We start from the raw sequence: 19,798 nt of genomic DNA, 5'->3' as shown, positions 1-19,798 counted from the left end.
TAACTCTCCAGATTTCATTTGGTTTATCATAGTCATCTTTTAAAAGTTACTTAGTTAGCATATAATAAAAGCCCATATTTATTTCGTACTATATATTAGATGTATTGCCAAGTACTTTCTTCATATTGTTCAAACTTGTAAAATATTATTATCATGGTTTATAGGTGAGAACTTGCACAAGTTCTCAGAACTACTAAAAGATAACCAGGGTACAGACTCCAGTCTTTCTGATTCTAGAGCCAGTGCTCTTAACCAGTATGTTGTATAGAGGAACAGCATCGTACTGGAGCACACAAGCCCCTCATTGAAAAGGACTGCCCATCTGCTGCCTTCCACCCCCAGCAGGTTAGTGAGTCCTGAGGGGTGGAGGATACAGACTTTGGGTGCTAGAGCACTGTCTCCTTGCTTCCCAAGATGTGGCACCCTGTGAGCACTGATTGCCTTCCCCCAGTGCTGTACCAGAGGACAGCTCTACCTTCTTTGGAATGGGTATGTTTTCTTAAGAGTTTGTGGGGAGCAGTAATGCTCAGAGCTACACAATTGTGAATCTCTTTTTGAGACTTTGTTTTGATTAGTATATTAAGCTACTTGTGCTAAGATACCCAAATTAACAATGGCCGAAACAAGAAAAACTGCTTTTTCTCATGTAAAAGTTCTGTTCTGTCAAGTTCTCAGGGTCTAGGAACCGTCTTTCTTTTGCTGTCGTTGGGGTATCGCTCTTAGCTGTATAGCCTGAGATGGCTCACCAGCACAGCTGTCTTTCAGCCCATAGGAAAAAGAAAGTCTGTTAAGGGTATCGTACACCTTGGCTCTTGTATTGGTCAGAACTTGGGTGCAGCAAGGCTGGGGAATATGCTCTTTAGTACCCACACAGCAGCTCAGAGTGCTGCCATCCTGAGGATAAGGGAAAATGAATTTGGGGATAGCCAGTAGGCTCTGCCTGTCAAGCCTAGTATTTTTCACTTTTCTGGTTAAAAATGTCACTTACGGTTTGACTGTTCTGCCATATCATAGCAGGGTGCCCTCGCCTATTGTTGAAAGAGAAAAGCTGCTATGCAAGAACATGTATGTATTGCACAGTGCTGTTTGTGTATGTGTGTGCCTGGAAGTCTGAAAGAATACTGATTGTGCTTTTACCTCTAGATGAATAGGGACAATGTTTATTATTTTATTCTTTTCCGTATGTTGATTTAAGCGGGAAAAATTAGTAGAACTATTTCGTTTTCGAAAGATGAGGACCTTGTCTTAACCTTATCACAGAGAGTGAAATCTGGGGATCCTGATTTCTGTTTTGTCTGGTAAGTCTGAAAATGTTTGTGAGGAGCCCTCTCACAGAGCTTCTGGGAGAGAGTGTTCTTTCTAGGCACATGTACTCATTGGGTGCTCAGTTGTCTACAGATAATCTCCCAAGCCTGAAAGGCTGCTGAGGTCCAGCCTCAGCAAGGAGCAGTGGACTGGCCTGTCAGGTCCAGGTGGAGAGAGCCATTGTGAACGTCAGGTTAACAAAGCCCTAACGCTCACCCTAGGAAAGTCCCTTGATGCCACTGACGACATCGATATTAGGCCTAGGTGGTCCTTTGTTGTTACTCGCTAAGACCTTTATGTTCTTGTACTTTGTCTGAATAGCAGAATGAGTACTCCTTTTATTTCCCTTATACTTAATTTTATAGTTCACTAAAATCATAAATGATTGGTAAAAGTTTTAAAAAATTCAGTTTGTTCTTCCTCCTCATTTCTCTTCCTGAAGAACTTAATCCAGAAGCCATTAGGTGAGACTGAGCAAGCTTGACATCTACAGGGAAGACAGGTGTTGGGGTGTTGGGGAGAGGGTTTGGACAGTAGCAGTATCACGTCACGGAGTGTCAGCTTGAGCATGGGAAAGAGGGGGGTCATGTAGTAGGACTTCCTGGCACAGGGTCTGGAGGCCTGAGTGGAGAGGGGAGGATGTCCATGTTGGGAGAGTGGTGTTGGTAGTGGCCTATCATGGATGGGGTCGGGAGGACATCTGCTGGGGTTGTGACCTAGCCCAGGCAGGGGGCTATAGCCTTAGTGAGGTGAGGAGAAGCCTTGTGGGGTCCGGGTAGACAGCAGCAAGAGGAGATTGGTTACATACAGGAGATGAATCATTGTCGTAGATACATTGTGAATAATATGACCCGGGCTTCTCATTATCTAAGAAAGGGAGTACAAATATGGCAAGGAAACTAGAATGAACTCTGTTGTAGGATTGGAATTGGAAACGTTGGTGTGAATTCATGGTTTCCAACATATGTTGGTAATAGAAATTTAGGTATAAGTGAGCTTATGTCTATCCACAGCTTTGTCCATTGACACAGCCTGGGAGCAGCAACACACCAGTAGTTCTTTGGGGAAATGGCTGATTTTAATGGCAGGGAAAGTACAAGATGAGCCTGTAATATCTTAGGCAGCCAGAAAGTAAGCAGATGTTCAAAGGGTGATGGGTGTCAAAAGGACATAGAGAATAGAAACCATCTTGAAAGGATTCCAACTGGCCCAACCTTGAACAGATTGAACATCAGAATAGTTAATGGATTTTAATGACTTCCAAATAGGAATCCAGGAATCCATATGGATATAAATAAATGAGTAAATTGATTAGGAATGGACTTAATATAGTCAGGAGGTACTGCTCTATAAAATACAGGGAGCAATTGAGAAGCTTGGTGGACACCACTAAAATCAAGTGATCAAATTCAGCCTCGCCTAAGTACTGAGACAAGTTGAAATTGTGTGCCACCTAATATTTTATCAGGTGTGACGAACACAATATCATGTCTGTCATAGTCCTGCCAAAGAAGTGTAACCTGCGTTTATTCATTGGGAAAACAGACAAACTCAAATTGAGGGACACCCTATAAAATAAATGGCCCGTAATCTTCAAAAGTATGAAGATCCTGAAAGTTGAGGAAGGACTGAGGAACTGTTTCAGAATGAAAGAGACTAAAGAAATAGAACTAAATGCAACATGCGATTCTGGACTTGATCCTTTTGCTATAAAAGACGATTTTGGAACAGTTGCAGAACATGAATGGGGTCTGAGGATTAGATAGTGATACTATCAAAGTCAGTTTTCTGATTTTGTTGGTTGAGCAGTGGTCCTTGTTTGTAGGAAATACTAAACTATTTAGGGGTGATAAGACCTCATCTGAGCAGCTTTCTAGTGGTTCCGGGAAACACGCTTTGTACTGTTACTGCAATTTTTATGTCAGAATAAGATGATTTTAAAAATTAAATATATCCTACATATATGGCTATAATATGTCAATCACAGTCCCAAGAGAGAGTAAAGCCTTAATGACCATGACATTCTTTGTATGTAATAACAGGTTTCTTATACATCTAGAATGGAGTTAACTACCTACCCCTGAAGGAGAATTGAGAGAAATAGTCACTTATATACTTGTCTCATGAAATTTCGTTTGAAAAAAAGCCAGAAAGAAGAAGAATAAACATCCATGAACCCAAAACCCAACCTAAGACATTATCATTAGAACTGCCTTTGAGGGACACCTGGGTGGCTGAGTCACTTAAGCATCTGACTCTTAATTTCAGCTCAGGTTTTGGTCTCACAGTTCATGAGTTTGACCCTTGTGTCAAGCTCTGCTCTGACAGTATGGAGCCTGCTTGGGATTCTCTTCCTTCCTCTCTCTCTCTGCCCCTCCCCCACTCATGCTCTCTTTCTCTCAAAATAAATAAACATTAAAAAAAAAAAAACCATGAAAACGTCGGGGTAGCTCAGTCTATTGAGTGTCCAACTTTTGGTCTCTGTTCAGATCATGATCTCATAGTTCCTGAGATCAAGCCCCCACATCAGGCTCTGCATTGACATCCTGCTTGGGGTTCTCTGTCCTCTCTCTCGTTTCCTCCCCGGCACATGTGTGTGCGCTCACATTCTTTCTCTCTCTCTCTCAATATAAAAAAAAAAAAAAAAAAAAAAAAAAAAACTTAAAAAAAACACTACTTTTGAAATTTCCTGTATGACCTTTGCTTGGTGACCATGGAGCTTTTTCTGCCAAGTACTATCAAGTGCCTGTTATGTATAAACTTCTCTAATATCAATTACTAAACTTACAAAGAAGAAAGATGTGGTCCTTGGCACAAAGAGCTTACCAAAGATAAAAGGGCGTAAGAACAAATAAACATGACCAAACTATTAAAAAAAGAAAAACACATAGGAATGGTAAATACAAAATCCAGGATGGTAATTATTTCTTGGAAGGGAGGATAGTGAAGGTCATACAGAAAATAAGTTTTAAAGAGTTTTGAAACCTGAATCTGTTTTCAGCCACTATTGAACATGAAAGGTAAGTTATTTTCATTTGCAGAAGATACATATAGTTTTAGTGTTAGTGCCCTAAATCTTAAATATTTAGCATAAAAATGATCATCACAAGCGTTGTTAGGTTTTTATGTCACTAACATATACTTAAAAAAGGCCTTGCATATGCACCTTTTGTTACTCCCTTTTAGTTCTAATGGAATAAGTCTAATATGTTCTGTCACTTGGAATGTTGGACAAAAAATAGTTTTGAAATATAACTTTTCATAGGCTTTGGACTAATACTTTTTTTAAAAAAATTATAACAGAAATCAACCAGACTATTATGAAGTGGTTTCTCAGCCCATTGATTTGATGAAAATCCAACAAAAGTTAAAAATGGAAGAGTATGATGATGTTAATCTGCTGACTGCTGACTTCCAGCTCCTTTTTAACAATGCAAAGGCCTATTATAAGGTAAGAAACCATCAAATTTGGAAGGTATCCTATTTGATAATAATTTGGCTTTTTTAATATTTATCAGTCTGGTAGGTAAGTAGTGTTTACTCATTGAGTGGTTTGAGTTTGTGTTTCTCTTGCTACTAAAGAGACTGGGGGCACCTGCATGGCTCAGTTGGTTGGGCATCTGACTTCATTTTAGGTCATGATCTCACAATTCCTGAGTTCGAGCCCCACATTGGGCTTACTGCTGTCAGTGCAAAGCCCACTTTGGATCTTCTGTCCCCACCTCTCTCTGCTCCTCCCCTACTCGTGCTCTCTCAAAAATAAACATGTTAAAGAAAATAAAATAGACTGAAGATTCATATAACATGAACCATTTTTGTTCCTTTTGAGTCTGTTCAAATCTTTTGCCCATTTTTCTCTGGAGTTGTCATTTTCATATTTTTAGAAATTTTTTATATACTGTAGAGACTAATCCTCTTTTGTTGTATTTGTTGCAAGTATCTTTTCCCACTATGTAGCTATTTTCATTCTTTGTGATGTCTTGATGAACAGAATATTTTTATGTTAATATAATCAAACTTATTAGTCTTTGTAGTTTGTTATTTGTGTCTTATTTCAAAAATCCCTCTTATTCAAAGATTATAGAGATAATCTCTCTCTCTCTTCCTCTCTTTCTCTCTCTTTTTTTTTTTTTTTGAAAGAGAGAGGGCACAAGTGAGCAAGGGGCAGAGAGAACGAGAGAAGCGGAGCTTACCCGCCGCTCGTGTTTTACCCTAAGTGGGGCATGAGCTCACCTGAAGTGGGGCACGAGCTCACCCAATGTGGGACTCTAATTCACAAACTGTAGGATAATGAGCTGAGCCAAAGTCAGATGCTTAACGACTGAGCCACCCAGGCGCCCAAAGATATTCTTCTCTTAAATATTACAGTATATGTTAACTAACTAGAACTCAACTAAAACCTTGAAACAAACAAACAAAAAAGTTCTTATATATTTTCTCCTAAAAGTTTGTTTGTTTTTCGCATGTAAGCCTTTAAGGCAGCTCACATTGGCTTTTGGTGTCTTCTGTGAGGTAAGGACCTATTTTTTTTTTCCTAACAGGGATAAGCAGCACCTTGAAGTGGCAACCTCTCCATATTTGTTTGCTCTGTCAGTGCTGACACCATTTCCATGTACTCATGGGTCCCTTTCTGGCCTTTTATTTTGTTCTTTTTGTTCTGGCAAGTTTATCTATTATTGGGCTATTACATTCTTGCCTTAATTATTATGCCTTTATAATTCCTTATTAGGTAAGGAAAGCACTGGTTATTGATCATTCTTGATTATTCTCAGCCCTTTTTTTTTTTTTAACGTTTTTATTTATTTTTGAGACAGGGAGAGACAGAGCATGAACGGGGGAGGGTCAGAGAGAGAGGGAGACACAGAATCCGAAACAGGCTCCAGGCTCTGAGCTGTCAGCACAGAGCCCAACGCGGGGCTCGAACTCACGGACCGCAAGATCATGACCTGAGCCAGAGTCGGATGCTTAACCGACTGAGCCACCCAGGCGCCCCTTCTCAGCCCTTTTCTCATACATGTCTATATTATTAGTATGTTAGGTCAAGCACAAAAAAATTGTTGGAAGTTTTATTGGATTGCATTGACTCCTTATATCATATTTTGGGGAATTGACATAATTGTGATACTGACTTTTCCAGTCTTTGAATTTGATATGTCTTCATTTATTTAAGTCTTCTTTAATTTATCTTAGTAAAGCTTCATAAAGATTCTGCAAAATGTTATTAGATTTATTCTTAATATTGTGTGTATATATATTATGGTTTTTTTTTCTTTAATTGAGATACAATTCACACTTTTTAAAAAAGTGTAGAATTCTGGGAGGGTTAGTATACTCACAAAGTTGTGCAAAGATCACCATTATCTACCTCCAGAATATTTTCACTACTCCAAGATGAAAACCATACCATTAACAGGTGTTCTCCATTTCCCTTCCTCCCTGCCTCTGGCAACCACTAATCTACTTTCTTTCCTTGTGGATTTTCCTGTTCAGCACACTGCATGTAAATGGAATCGAATACTGTATGGCCTTAGGTTACTAGCTGCTTTCACGGAGGTGTCTTCAAAGTTCATCCATGCTGTAACATATATTAGTACTTCTTTCTTTACTTTTCATTTCTTTTTCTCTTTTTTAATTATTTATTTATTTATTTTTATTTTAACTTGTTTTATTTTTTATTTTTTTTAATTTACATCCAAATTAGTTAGCATATAGTGCAACAATGATTTCAGGAGTAGATTCCTTTGTGCCCCTTACCCATTTAGCCCATCCCCCCTCCCACAACTCCTCCAGTAACCCTCAGTTTGTTCTCCATATTTAAGAGTCTCTTCTGTTTTGTCCCCCTCCTTGTTTTTATATTATTTTTGTTTCCCTTCCCTTATGTTCATCTGTTTTGTCTCTTAAAGTCCTCATATGAGTGAAGTCATATGATTTTTGTCTTTCTCTGACTAATTTCACTTAGCATAATACCCTCCAGTTCCATCCATGTAGTTGCAAATGGCAAGATTTCATTCTTTTTGACTGCTGAGTAATATTCCATTGTGTGTGTGTGTGTGTGTGTGTGTGTGTGTGTGTGTACATACATACCACATCTTCTTTATCCATTCATCCATCAAGGGACATTTGGGCTCTTTCCATACTTCGGCTATTGTTGATAGTGCTGCTATAAACATAGGGGTGCATGTGTCCCTTTGAAACAGCACACCTGTATCCCTTGGATAAATGCCTAGTAGTGCCATTGCTGGGTCAGAGGGTAGTTCTAATTTTAGTTTTTTGAGGACCCTCCATACTGTTTTCCAGAGTGGCTGCACCAGCTTGCATTCCCAACTTTTCTTTTTAGCGTTTTATTTATTTTTGAGAGAGAGCACAAGTCGGGGAGGGGCAGATAGAGGCGGGGGACAGAGGACGCAAAGGAGGCTCTGTGCTGACAGCAGCGAGCTCGATGTGGGGCTTGAACTCAGGAACCACGAGATATGACCTGAGCCAAAGTCAGAGGCTCAACTGACTGAGTAAGCCACCCAGGTGCCCCAGTATTTCATTCCTTCTTATGACTATATAATATGCTATTATATCGCTATACCACCTTTTTTTTTTTTTTTGCTTGCTTTCTTAGTTGTTTTTTTTTTTTTTTCTTTTTTTTTTTTTTTAAGAGGGAGCGCTCATGCAAAGTAGGGGAGAGGGGCAGGAGAGAGAGAGAGAATCTTTTTTATTTATTTCGAGAGAGAGCAAGCAGGGGAGGGACAGAGAGAGAGGGAAACAGAGGATCCCAAGCAGGCTCTGCGCTATCAGCAGAGTTTGATGAGGGGGCTCGAACTCTGGAACCATGAGATCATGACCTCAGCCAAAGTCAAGAGTCAGATGCTTGACTGAGCCACCCTGGCCCTCCTGCTTTATGTATTTTTGTGTATTATTTAAGTTTTAATATGCAAATGTGAGCATACAAGTTTAAAATTGTTATATTGTCCTAGCAAATTGAAGTTTTGGGGGGGTTCTGTTGTATCATTACTAGTGTCTTTTGTTGAAGTCTGTTTTATATGATATTAGTGTAGTTATGTCAGCTTTTATTTTTATGTTTACCTAGTTTATTTTTTTGCCTTCTTTTCCTTCAACCTTTTCATGCTGATATATCACTTGTAAACAGCATATACATGAATTTCTATTAATACAGGTGATAATCTTTGCCTTTTAACTGGAACATTTCATGTCTTTACAGTTTTAGTAATTAGCATTATGTTTGGATGTATTCCTGTCATCTAAATTTCTACTTTCTATTTCATTTTGTAAATTTTTTTTTTCTTATTTTGTTTTTCTTTCTGCCTTTTGGTTTCATTTTGTTATTATTCCCTCTTCTTTTCTTGTGATTTGGGGATTCTAAGATCTGTTGATAATCTATTCTTAAGAAGTTTTAATATGCATAATTAACTTATCAAAGTCAAAAGTTAATCAGCATCTTAAACCTCCCTCTAAACAACACAAAGACTTTAGCATAACTCAACTCAGATCTCCCTATTTATGCTACTGATGTTTTGTATTTTAGTTCTGTTGTGGCAGGGTTTTTTTTAAGATTTTATTTTTAAGTAATCTTTGTACCAAATGTGGGGCTAAAACCCACAACTCCGAGATCAGGAGTCCCATGCTCCACCAACTGAGCCAGCCAGGTGCCGCTGTTGTTGACAGATTTTTAATCCCATAAAGTAATGTTGTTTTATATATGGTATTTGTTTTTATTTGCATTATATTCTTTATTCTTTTTAAAAAAGTTATTTTAGTGTTTATTTTTGAGAGAGAGAGAGAGAAAACGAGCGAGCATGAGTGGGGGAAGGTCAGAGAGAGGGAGACGCAAAATCTGAAGCAGGCTCTAGGCTCCAAACTGTCAGCACAGAGCCCGACACGGGGCCCAAACTCACAAGCTGTGAGATCATGACCTAAGCCGAAGTCAGATGCTTAACCGACTGAGCCACGCAGGCGCCTCTTAAGTCTATTTATTTATCTTATGTAATCTCTACATCCAATGTGGGGCTTGAACTCATCACCCCGAGATCAAGAGTTACATGCTTTTCCTACTCAGCCAGCCAGGTGCTCCTATTCTTTATTCTTTTATTGCCATCAGGAAGTTCTCTGTCAGTATAATTTTAGTTCCTTTAAAGGTTAGCTATCTTTTCTTTCTGGCTGTCTTTGGTATCTTCCTTGTGTCTTTTGTGTTCTGTAGTTTCATGGTGATATGTCTAGATATGAATGTCTTTTTCTTTGTATAATTTGGAAGTTGTAGGGCTTCCTAAATCTTTGGAGTTGGTGTTTTTCATCAACTGTGACAAGTTTGCAGCTGTTATGTCTTTGTATACTGCCCCTGCCCCACTCCTCTCTCTCTCTCCCCTGATGGAACTCTGATTGGGGTTCTGTTAGACCTCCCTCAGGTCTCTGTCTCTCCTAACAGTTCATAGTTCCCTTTATAGTGCCTGTGTTGCTTTTTTTTTTTTTTTTTTTTAACATTTATTTTTGAAGGGGAGGGGCAGAGAGAGAGAGAGGGAGACACAGAATCCAAAGCAGGCTCCAGGCTCTGAGCTGTCAGCACAAAGCCTGACACGGGGCTCGAACCCACAAACTGTAAGATCATGACCTGCGCTGAAGTCGGATGCTTAACTGACTGAGCCACCCAGGTGCCCCTCCTATATTACTTTCTAGGTAATTTCTTTAGTTCTGCCAGTTTACTTTGTAATCTCCTCTTAAACTAATCTATTCAGTTCTTACATTTTAATTTTATATTTTTCATATTTTGGAAATAGTTTCTTTTTCAGGGTCTTCTGTACTTATATTTTCTACCCCCTTGGTTCTTTAAGCGTGTTCAAGCTACTTATTTTTAATTCTGTGGCAGATAGTTCCAGTATCTGAAATACTTGCATGTCTGATTTTGTGGTCATTTCTGCTGACATCACTCTTGTGTGTTTCATGGATTTTAACCTTGAGCTCATATTTCTTGGAACTTGATCTCTAGAGATCCTTTGAGGCTTATATTGAAGTTGAGTTCATTCAGGGAAGCGTGTTGCTTATCCCAGGCACTGGCCTGTCTCTGTTAGGACTAGCTTATGAAGAGTTCTCAGAGCAGAGCATTCCCGTACCTCTCTTTCTCCCTGCAATGCCATGGTTTGAGATAGGAACAGGTTGAACTGTGTGGAGGCTGAGGTGGAGGCTGAATTGTTTTGAATTCCCACTTACACAGCAACTGTGGCCTTTGGAATCCCAGCTTTTGGTGGGCCTTGACCTATATCTCTTGTTCTTGTAGCCTCAGGGAGCCTTGAAAACTAAAGCTTAGCTTTATCTTGTCTTACAGATGTCCTCAGGTGAGGGGCACCTGGGTGGCTTAGTTGGTTGAGTCTTGATTTTGGCTCTTGATTTCGGCTCAGATCATGATCCCAGAGTTATGGGATCAAGCCCTGTGTTGAGCTCCACACTGAGCATGGAGCCTACTTGAGATTCTCTCTTTCTCTCTAAAATACAAAAAAAAAAAAAAAACAAACAAAAAAACACAAAACAAAATAAAAAATATCCTCAGGTGAACATTGGCTTCTGTGTTCTGCTTATTCATCTGAGTTCCTGCTTTTATTCTACTATTGCTTTTAAAAAAATTTTTTTTTATGTTTATTTATTTTTGAGAGAGAGGGAGACAGAGTGTGAGCAGGCCAGGGGCAGAGAGAGAGGGAGACACAGAATCGGAAGTAGGCTCCAGGCTCCGAGCTGTCAGCACGGAGCCCCATGTGGGGCTTGAACCCACAAATTGTGAGATCATGACCTGAGCTGAAGTCTGACATTTAACCGACTAAGCCACCCAGGCGCCCCTCTACTCTTGCTTTTTTGAACATAGCTTACTCCTTATTGGCAGCACATGGATGCATTTTGGAAGTTTTGTTTATTTGATTGATTGGTTTTAAGATTGCATCCAGCATTGCTTTTACTGGAAAGTTTCAGTTTGAGTTCATCCCTATTCAGGAAAATAAATCTTCAAATAAAATAATAAATAGTTTTAAAAAATAGAAGTAGTATTAGAAAAATCATTAGCTTCTATCCTTTTTACTTATATCCCTTAAATTGGGTCTTATTTTTTAAATTGTCTTTCTTGGGGCTCCTGGGTGGCTCAGTTGGTTGAGCATCTAGCTCTTGATTTCAGCTCAGGTCATCATCTCATGGTTTGTGAGATCAAGCCCCATGCTTGGGATTCTCTGTCTCCCCCTCTCTCTCTGCCCCTCCCCTGCTTGTGCTCTCTCTCTCTCAAAATAAACAAACATGAAAAAAAAATTTAATAAAATTTAAAAGTGTTTTTCATAGTGTATCACTAATAATTTGTCTTAATTTAGCAAATCATCTATATTATCCCTCAAGTCTTTCTGTAATGAGGTAGTAGGTTATAAATCAATAAAATAATATGATTCTAGAATGCCTTTAAAACATACACTTAGTTCCAAGGAGGAATTAAGGCCCGTGTATCTTTAATCACAAGGGTTTCTAAATTTATAATTAAGTTTCAAAGTTATGTCTTAGAATACTAGTCTCTTCTGGATTAGGATACTTTAAAAGTAATCACTGACTTACAATAAAATAACTAAAGTGCTATTTTTTTCTCTTCTCTTTGTTAATGTACAGCCAGATTCTCCTGAATATAAAGCTGCTTGCAAACTCTGGGATTTGTACCTTCGAACAAGAAATGAGTTTGTTCAGAAAGGAGAAGCAGATGATGAAGATGATGATGACGATGGGCAAGACAATCAAGGCACAGTGACTGAAGGAGTAAGTGTGCAGCTGGAATGGGTGAGATGGACCACTGGGAGGTAGACAAGGGCCCTGCCTGTGATTTCTTCTGTGCTGCTTGGGCAGCTGGGCTTCCTGTGGAGTTGTGTTGGTAACTAGGAGGGCAAAGGGGCATACAGCCAGAGAGCCCCACTGCAATTGCAAGGGATACTAGGACATCCTGGACAGTGTATGCCATGAGTGGTTATTTTCATGAGTTGCTCTTACATTAATGCATATTTCCTGCCCAGTTTTAAGGAGAACCTTCATATTATCAAGGATTGTTCAGTATTGCTAGATTGAGGTATCTTATAAGGGTGGGCAGTGTTGTGATTAAAAGTTGCAGAATCAGGAGAATCACCTTAGGGATATTTTTGTAGATTAGACTGGTGCTGTTCCTAGAACATGCCAGGGTATGCTCCTGCCTCTGGAATTTTGCAGTTGCTCTTCTGCCTAGAACGTGCTTCCTTTGGCTCTTTCTGTGACTTGCTCTTTTTCATGGTTCTTTTTTCTTTTTTGGGGGGGTGGGGAGGGACAGAGAGAGAGCGAAAGAGAGAATCCCAAGCAGGCTCTGCACTGTCAGCGAGGAGCCCGACATGGGGCTCGAACTCACAAATTGTGAGATATGACCTGAGCCGAGATCAGGAGTCGGACGTTCAACTGACTGAGCCACCCAGGCTTCCCTTTTTTTTCATGATTGTAACATCCATTAAAACAACGTCAGCTAGGAGAGGACTTTCTTGACCCTCTATCTAAATTGTTTGCCTCACATCCCTCCTTTCCCATCATCACATCACTCTGTTCTGTGGTCTTTAGTTTGTATCAATGTATGTGAAATAGCTTGTTTATTTGTTTACATGTTTACTTTCTGTCTTCTACCAAGGAGAATGATAGCTCCACAAAAGATACTGCCTTATTCACCTGTTCCTGGCATCTAGACTGTGTGTGGCATGTAGGTACTGTTAAATACTTGATGAGTGAACACACATGTTTAAAAAAGGAAAAAGGATAGTAAAAGGAAGGACATCTCATCTGTAGCTAAATAGTGAGATACCTAAAGCAGAGCCTTCCCCTTTCTTCCCTAAATTAATCTAAATAGGCCTTTTGCTGAAACTCTCAACACAGAAAAAAGAAGTGGTAGGGTGAATTTCTCAAAAATGTAACTACTTAGAGTCTCAAAATGTACTTCCTAGGCACTTTGTCAATTTCTTTCTCGCAGTTAAATGATTAAAATAGGTAGAAGGCGGGGCACCTGGGTGGCTCAGCCGGTTAAGCGCCCGACTTCGGCTCAGGTCATGATCTTGAGGTTCGTGAGTTCAAGCCCCGCGTCAGGCTCTGTGCTGAGAGCTCAGAGCCTGGAGCCTGTTTCCGATTCTGTGTCTCCCTCCCTCTCTCTCTCTGACCCTCCCCCGTTCATGCTCTGTCTCTCTCTGTCTCAAAAATAAATAAACGTTTAAAAAAAATTAAAATAAAATAGGTAGAAGGCAGTTAACTAGGGTTTCCCTGGAATTTTACTCTCTGATATTAATATAGGAACAGCAGCTTACCCCATGCTTTCTCGGGTAGAACATTACCTACAGAGGGCTGAGTCTTATAGGCCTCCAAGGTTCTAGTCAAAAAATGAAATTGCCTACATTTAGGACTTGCCTATGTTTCTTTTGGTGAGAAATTGGAAGGATCTTGCACACTCATATTTATACCTCCCAAGCTTCTTCCTTATTCTAAGCTCTTGTGGAGAGAGAGGGAATTTTCAAGCTTTTATTTTTAAATTCAGAATGATTTCCTTGGAGTTTTCCCAGTTGTGGAAATAGGTTTATGAATGCATTTGCACACCCCACTCCCTTTGTCACGTGCAATGCATGTTTCCAAAGTAGCTAGTTGGGTTGGAAGGAGAGGAATCTTGGCTGCAGAATAGAACTCTCCTCTCTTTGAAGCTAACTCTGTGGTGCTGTGTTTCAGCCAGGAAGTAAATGACTTAAACATGGGTTATTTTTAGTCTGCTATCATTGGTGTTCTGGTGGTTCTCTAAGCTTATATGGTTAGGGACTCACAGCTAATCACATGTTTTTTATATGTTAAATGTTTGTTGTGTGTCTGCTATTTCCAGATACGATGCACAAGGCCCAAGAGATGTTATTGCTCTCTGTGGAGTTAACGTTGGACCTTAAAATTGAAACTATACTAAATAAAAAAGACATGTTGGATGGATGAGGATGCAAATAACAGTGCTTTTATGATTTAAACCAGAAATACCATTAATCTTTCTTTTATATGTACAAAACATGGTTTGGACATGAAGTACATTTAATATAACTCTTGACTGATACATGCCATTGCTCACAATAAAAACTAGCTTCAGACTCAGACCCTTCCCTGCCATGTACTCTTTGGGGCATAAACTTTCTCATGTTGAAATGATGGCTAAGGCAGGAGGAGTAAGTCAGCCAGTCTGCAGAGCAGAAATGAGATACTTTAGTTGACTTAATAATAGTCCTTACTTTTTAAAATTTTTTTAATGTTTATTTATTTTTGAGAGAGAGAGAGACACAGCGACAGCATGAGAGCTAGAGGAGCAGAGAGAGAAGGAGACACAGAATCCGAAGCAGGCTCCAGGCTCTGAGCTGTCAGCACAGAGCCCGACACGGGGCTCGAACTCACAGAGTGCAAGATCATGACCTGAGTCGAACTAAGACACTTAACTGACTGAGCCACCCAGGTGCCCCAGTCCTTCACTTTTGAGATAGCTTGAATTCTATTGTTAGATCTGGCCATGCACCCCATGGGTAAAAAACGTATGTCGTTGTACCAGAATATCAACACTTCAGTAGATATGAACAGCAGATATAGAGATGGTCAGGTATCACCGAGCATGTTTTCTCTGTCTCAGTTGCTCAGACCCTAAAAAGGTATGTATTTCCATCATTTCACACATATGGCACCATTAGAGTTTGGTAAAAGGACCTGATCTAAGAGATTTAGTTACTGAACTAATACAAGGAGCCTCATTAGTTTCACATACATCATTCTGGGGGTCCAACATCAGAGCACTTTTGTGGTATTCTTGAAACTTACATTTAAAATAAGTACTGTTTAGAAGTTGTTTTTTTCAATTAGCTTTAAAATTTAGAAGCTGTTTAATATTGGCATTTATTTTTGGATTTTTCTCACAGTCTTTCTCCTTTCTCTCCTTCCTGCTAACCCCCTCCTCCCAGTCTTCTCCAAGTTACTTGAAGGAGATCCTGGAGCAGCTTCTTGAAGCCATAGTTGTAGCCACAAATCCATCAGGACGTCTCATTAGTGAGCTTTTTCAGAAACTGCCTTCTAAAGTGGTAAGTGATGTAATTAAAGACAGGGGAATCAATTAAAGTGTTTTTATTTTTGTTTTGTTTTTGGTTTTGTACTTAGTTCTTAGCAAATAAGGTAAGTTAACGGAAGGCATTGGAGGCTGCTGAGAGATCCTTCTTGTGGCCTCAATAGCAACCACATAAGACATGTTCTATAATTTTACTTGCCTAAAGGTTGTAGTTTTTTTTAAATATTTGTTTTTGATTGGTAATTCTTACTGTTTGTTTTTTGTTTTTCATGGTCATAAAATACACATGATTTACCATTTAACCTCTTTAAGTGTGTGGTTCAGTGATGTCAAGTACATTCATATTGTACGTCTATTGCCTTAACTGAAATTCCGTATCCATTCAATAGTAATTCCCCATGTCCTCCCATCCCCCAGCCCTGGCAACTACCATTCTCTGTTCTCTCTCTATGAATTTGACCACTCTAAGTACCTGATAATAAGAGGACTCACACAATATCTCTCCTTTTATATCTGGCTTATTTCATTTAGCATTATGTATTCCAGGGTTCATCCATGGAATTTCCTTCCCAGTGTTCATTCATGGAATCCATGAAGAATTTCCTTCCTTTTTAAGGCTAAATAATACTCCACTGGGGGTGCCTAGGTTGCTCAGTCGGTTACGTGTCCCACTTCAGCCCAGGTCACGATCTCGCAGTTCGTGGGTTCGAGCCCTGTGTCAGGATTTGTGCTGACAGCTCAGAGCCTAGAGCCTGCTTTGGGTTCTGTGTCTCCCTCTCTCTGTCCCTCCTCTACTCTCTGTCACTGTCTCTCTCTCTCTAAAATAAACATTAAATAATATATTACCGTATGCATATACCACATTTTGTTTATCCGTTCATCTGTCAATTGACATTTGGGTTGTTTCCAAGATTGGTAATTCTTAAATAACAAAGTAAGTACCTAAACTAAACCTTTTATTTATAACAGAGACGAAACATTCTCTTTGCTCAGGGACAGAATGAGAGGAAGCTAAATGAGTTCTTCCTCTTTTATGTCTCTGGATTTCCTGGTGATGGAGAAGAGAGAGACTGACTAGTACTCTTCTACCCTAAAGAGGAGGAACTTTCTAGAGTAGTGAGACACTTTAAAAGTGGGAGGGCCTGTTGTGGCTTCATACCTAAAAGGCAATGAACATAGCTAAAGTTCCACTTTAGCTGTGGAACTACAAAAATTTCCATGGCCTCAGCATTCTTGTATTTCTAGACAAGAATATACTTTCAGAGGTACTCCACTGTAGCACATAACTCCTTTGTGATCATTTACTATTTATCTACCTTCTTCCCTGGTTCTTGAATTGAAAAACAAAGATTATATCATATTTTCTTTTGTGTCCCTGCCATGTAGCTGGAACCCAGCATGTCCTAGGTGTGTAAGAAGTGCTTATTGACTGATAAGTGGCTTGCAGCTTTCCCCATCAGTCACCGACAAGACTGGTTATTTAAAGGTGTGTCTTGACTAGTTGTAAGACAGTTCTCACATAGAAATAAAGCCTAGAGGCAGTTGGGTGGCTCAGTTGGTAGAACATGTGATTCTTGATCTCAGGGTTATGTGTTCAAGCCCCATGTTGGGTATAGACTTTAAAAAAAAAGTTAAAAAAAGAAAGAAAGAAAGCATATATGACTACTGCTATCTATCCTAAGTGTGGATCTGATTACAAAAACATAATGATGATATTGGTCATATGTTTAAATTTTTTTTTCAAATGTTTTAAATTTAAAAAAAAAAAAGGAAAACAGTATGATGATTTCTCAAATAATTAAACTTAGAATTACCGCATGATCCCACAATTCCACTTTGGGTGCATACCTAAAGGAACTGAAAGCAAGATCTCAAAGAGGTATTTGTACAGTCATGTTCATAGCAGCATTATTCACAGTAGCTGAAACATGGGAGCAAACCATATGTCCTTCGACAGATGAATAGATAAATGAAATGTGGCATATACACACAATGGAGCGTTATTCAGCGTTTAAGAAAGAATGAAATTCTGACACACACTACAGTAAGAATGAACCCGGAACACATAAGTGAAAGAAGAGAGTCACAAAAGGACCGATATTGCATGACTCCTCTTGTAGGAAGTATTCGGAGTAGTCAAATTCATAGAGAGAGAAAGTAGAATTGTGGTTTCTAGGGGCTGACAGGAAGGGAAAGGGGGGAGCTGCTGTTCAGTGGGTATGTATGGAGTTTCAGTTTGGGAAGATGAAAAGTTTGGGAGGTGGACGATGGCAATGACTGCACAATAATGTGAATGTACTTAATGCCACCGAACCACACACTTAGAAGGTTAAATGGTAAATCTTTTGTATCTTTAATCACAATAAAACTATGAGAAAAGAGTATAGCCTTTACTCAAGATCTACTCCTGAGTAGCAGGAGATCATCACTAGTGGTCAAGCCACCAAAGGTGACTTGGAGCACTAAAACATTGATATTCTGTTCCCCCATTCCGGGACGGCTTCCAGGGACACCATGCAGCAGGAGTTGGTTGGAAAAAGCAGGTTCCCATTGGCCCCTCAGAGAGTGACAGTTTCAAAGACAGTAAGGACTGAGGCTGGGAGGGTGGAGCAGTGTTTACCTTTCCTTTATGAGCCCTTCCTAGGCTGGACTGGCTAAGTGGGAGAGGAGATTCTGACTATTGTGGGCCCAACAGCCGGGATTACATGCTATCCCAGCCTGGGTGGCCTTGTCATAATTTGTCTTCTGAACTGTTTCTCAGAAGTAGTATTGGTTAAGAGGGGGACAGAAAAGGGGTTGGATCAAGCCAAAAAACCCCCAAAAACAACCCCTCCCGCCCCCCCCCCCCCCCCCCCCACACACAGTAGGGGTTAAAAAAGAAGGGATACGCTGAGGACTCAGATGACAGGTAGCATCCCTGAGATCATGCCCTCAGCCCAGCAACTGAGTGAAGGCTGTAACCTCTTGGCTTTTTGTTATTGTACGGGCTGCAAGGATTTGAACAGGTCAGAAGAGCATGGAGAGCACAGCCTCACCTTCCCTGACACCTCTCTCACCTACCAACTTTTGACTTTTGGTCAATTTCAGTTGTTTCCTCTAAGGAACTAAAGATGTAGGAAAGGCTCAAGGCAGTGAACACACTGTGGGCTTTGTGAGATGCTTCAGGGACATTCCTCTAACACGCTTAACTTCTTGTGTTGACGTAGTCTTTGCTGAGAAAGCAGAACGTGCTTATGATTTTACTGTTTCTTTAATGTAGTTTTACTTAAAATATGTTTTATTTTGTAGAAAATTAATTTGGCCAAAATAAGTGAAAGCTTTAAACCTGAAGCTAACAAGCATGCACCCTTATGTCTTGTAGACCATTAACAATTTTATATGAAATAGGATAATATTGTGTGATTTAGATTGCAGTTTTAAGAGTTTATGAGAACATTCAGAAACATTCCTCTACTTCATTGCCAGGAATAGATACGTTAGAACCTTAAATTTAAAACTGTGTGATTCTGTGAATTTAGAATTTTTTAAAACATTAAATTATGGTGTGTTAGTTGGATAATGATAATTACCAAATGCTAACTATAAACTCCTACAGCATACTCTTGTGTATTTCATGAAGCTGGTTAAAATCAAATTCTGTCTGCTTCAAACATAACAGTATGCTGTACAGCTTTGTCAGTAACCTTGCACCTCACAGAGCTGTTCAGTTGATCAATACGTTGTCAGTGCACTTCTTTGTTTTCTTATTAGTTGGATACTTCTTATTTATTTAGCCTGCCTGGGTTTTTGTCTTCCAGCAATATCCAGATTATTATGCAATAATTAAGGAGCCTATAGATCTCAAGACCATTGCCCAGAGGATACAGGTATGCAGATTACCATATGTAACTATATGTAGTTTAGGGAAGATTGGCTTGTGGTCTCTTTTAGAGGCTTTTAGAAAATGGAGAAGCAGATGTCTCTGTAAGGGATTTTTAGCATATAATGTAAATGGATTAGTTGGTTATAGCTTTGGAAAAGGCAGCATGGTGTCTCTTTAGCATTTTTTCTATAGGGAGGAAAGCAGAATTTTCATTGGCATGGTAACAATAGGACAATATTTTAAAAAGACAATAATTAGGACAGTAATTAAAAAGCATTGGGCATAGACGTTTCTGGTTGTGAAAGATACATTGGCATTAAAGCTTTGTTGTTTATTCTTACCTGCTTCCAAATAGTTTTAGGATATCTCAGAATAAGTTACCTGCAACATATTTTAGAGTGTAAGGTTAGTGAAAACAGAGACTTCATTCTCTTCGAGTGCCTTCCTCCCTGTATCTCCAGCAATAGCAGCAGAACACTCACCTGGCATTGGTAGGTGTCTGCTCTGTTCTAAGTGCTTTATATGCATTAGCTGATTAATTT

General features: G+C 39.5%; 1 protein-coding gene across 47 annotated transcripts in view; it reads left to right on the top strand.

Annotated features, from left to right (window-relative positions):
• Positions 1-19,798, top strand: part of PBRM1 (polybromo 1) — a 117,471-nt gene that overhangs the window by 11,709 nt on the left and 85,964 nt on the right. For 45 of the 47 annotated variants that reach the window (XM_078442979.2, XM_078442977.2, XM_078443006.2 and 42 more), the window contains 4 exons: positions 4,609-4,756; positions 11,938-12,081; positions 15,294-15,410; positions 19,192-19,260. In XM_078442979.2, coding sequence (XP_078299105.1) covers positions 4,609-4,756; positions 11,938-12,081; positions 15,294-15,410; positions 19,192-19,260 — 478 coding nt within the window. The remainder of the gene's footprint in view (positions 1-4,608; positions 4,757-11,937; positions 12,082-15,293; positions 15,411-19,191; positions 19,261-19,798) is intronic. The other 2 variants (XM_078442995.2, XM_078442982.2) reach the window with 1 other exon arrangement.

Source organism: Panthera onca, chromosome A2 (assembly GCF_046562875.1).
Source record: "Panthera onca isolate mPanOnc1 chromosome A2, mPanOnc1 haplotype 2, whole genome shotgun sequence".
Lineage (NCBI taxonomy): Eukaryota > Metazoa > Chordata > Mammalia > Carnivora > Felidae > Panthera > Panthera onca.
The sequence above is the reverse complement of the archived record's forward strand: the minus strand, read 5'-3'. Positions and strand labels throughout refer to the sequence as shown.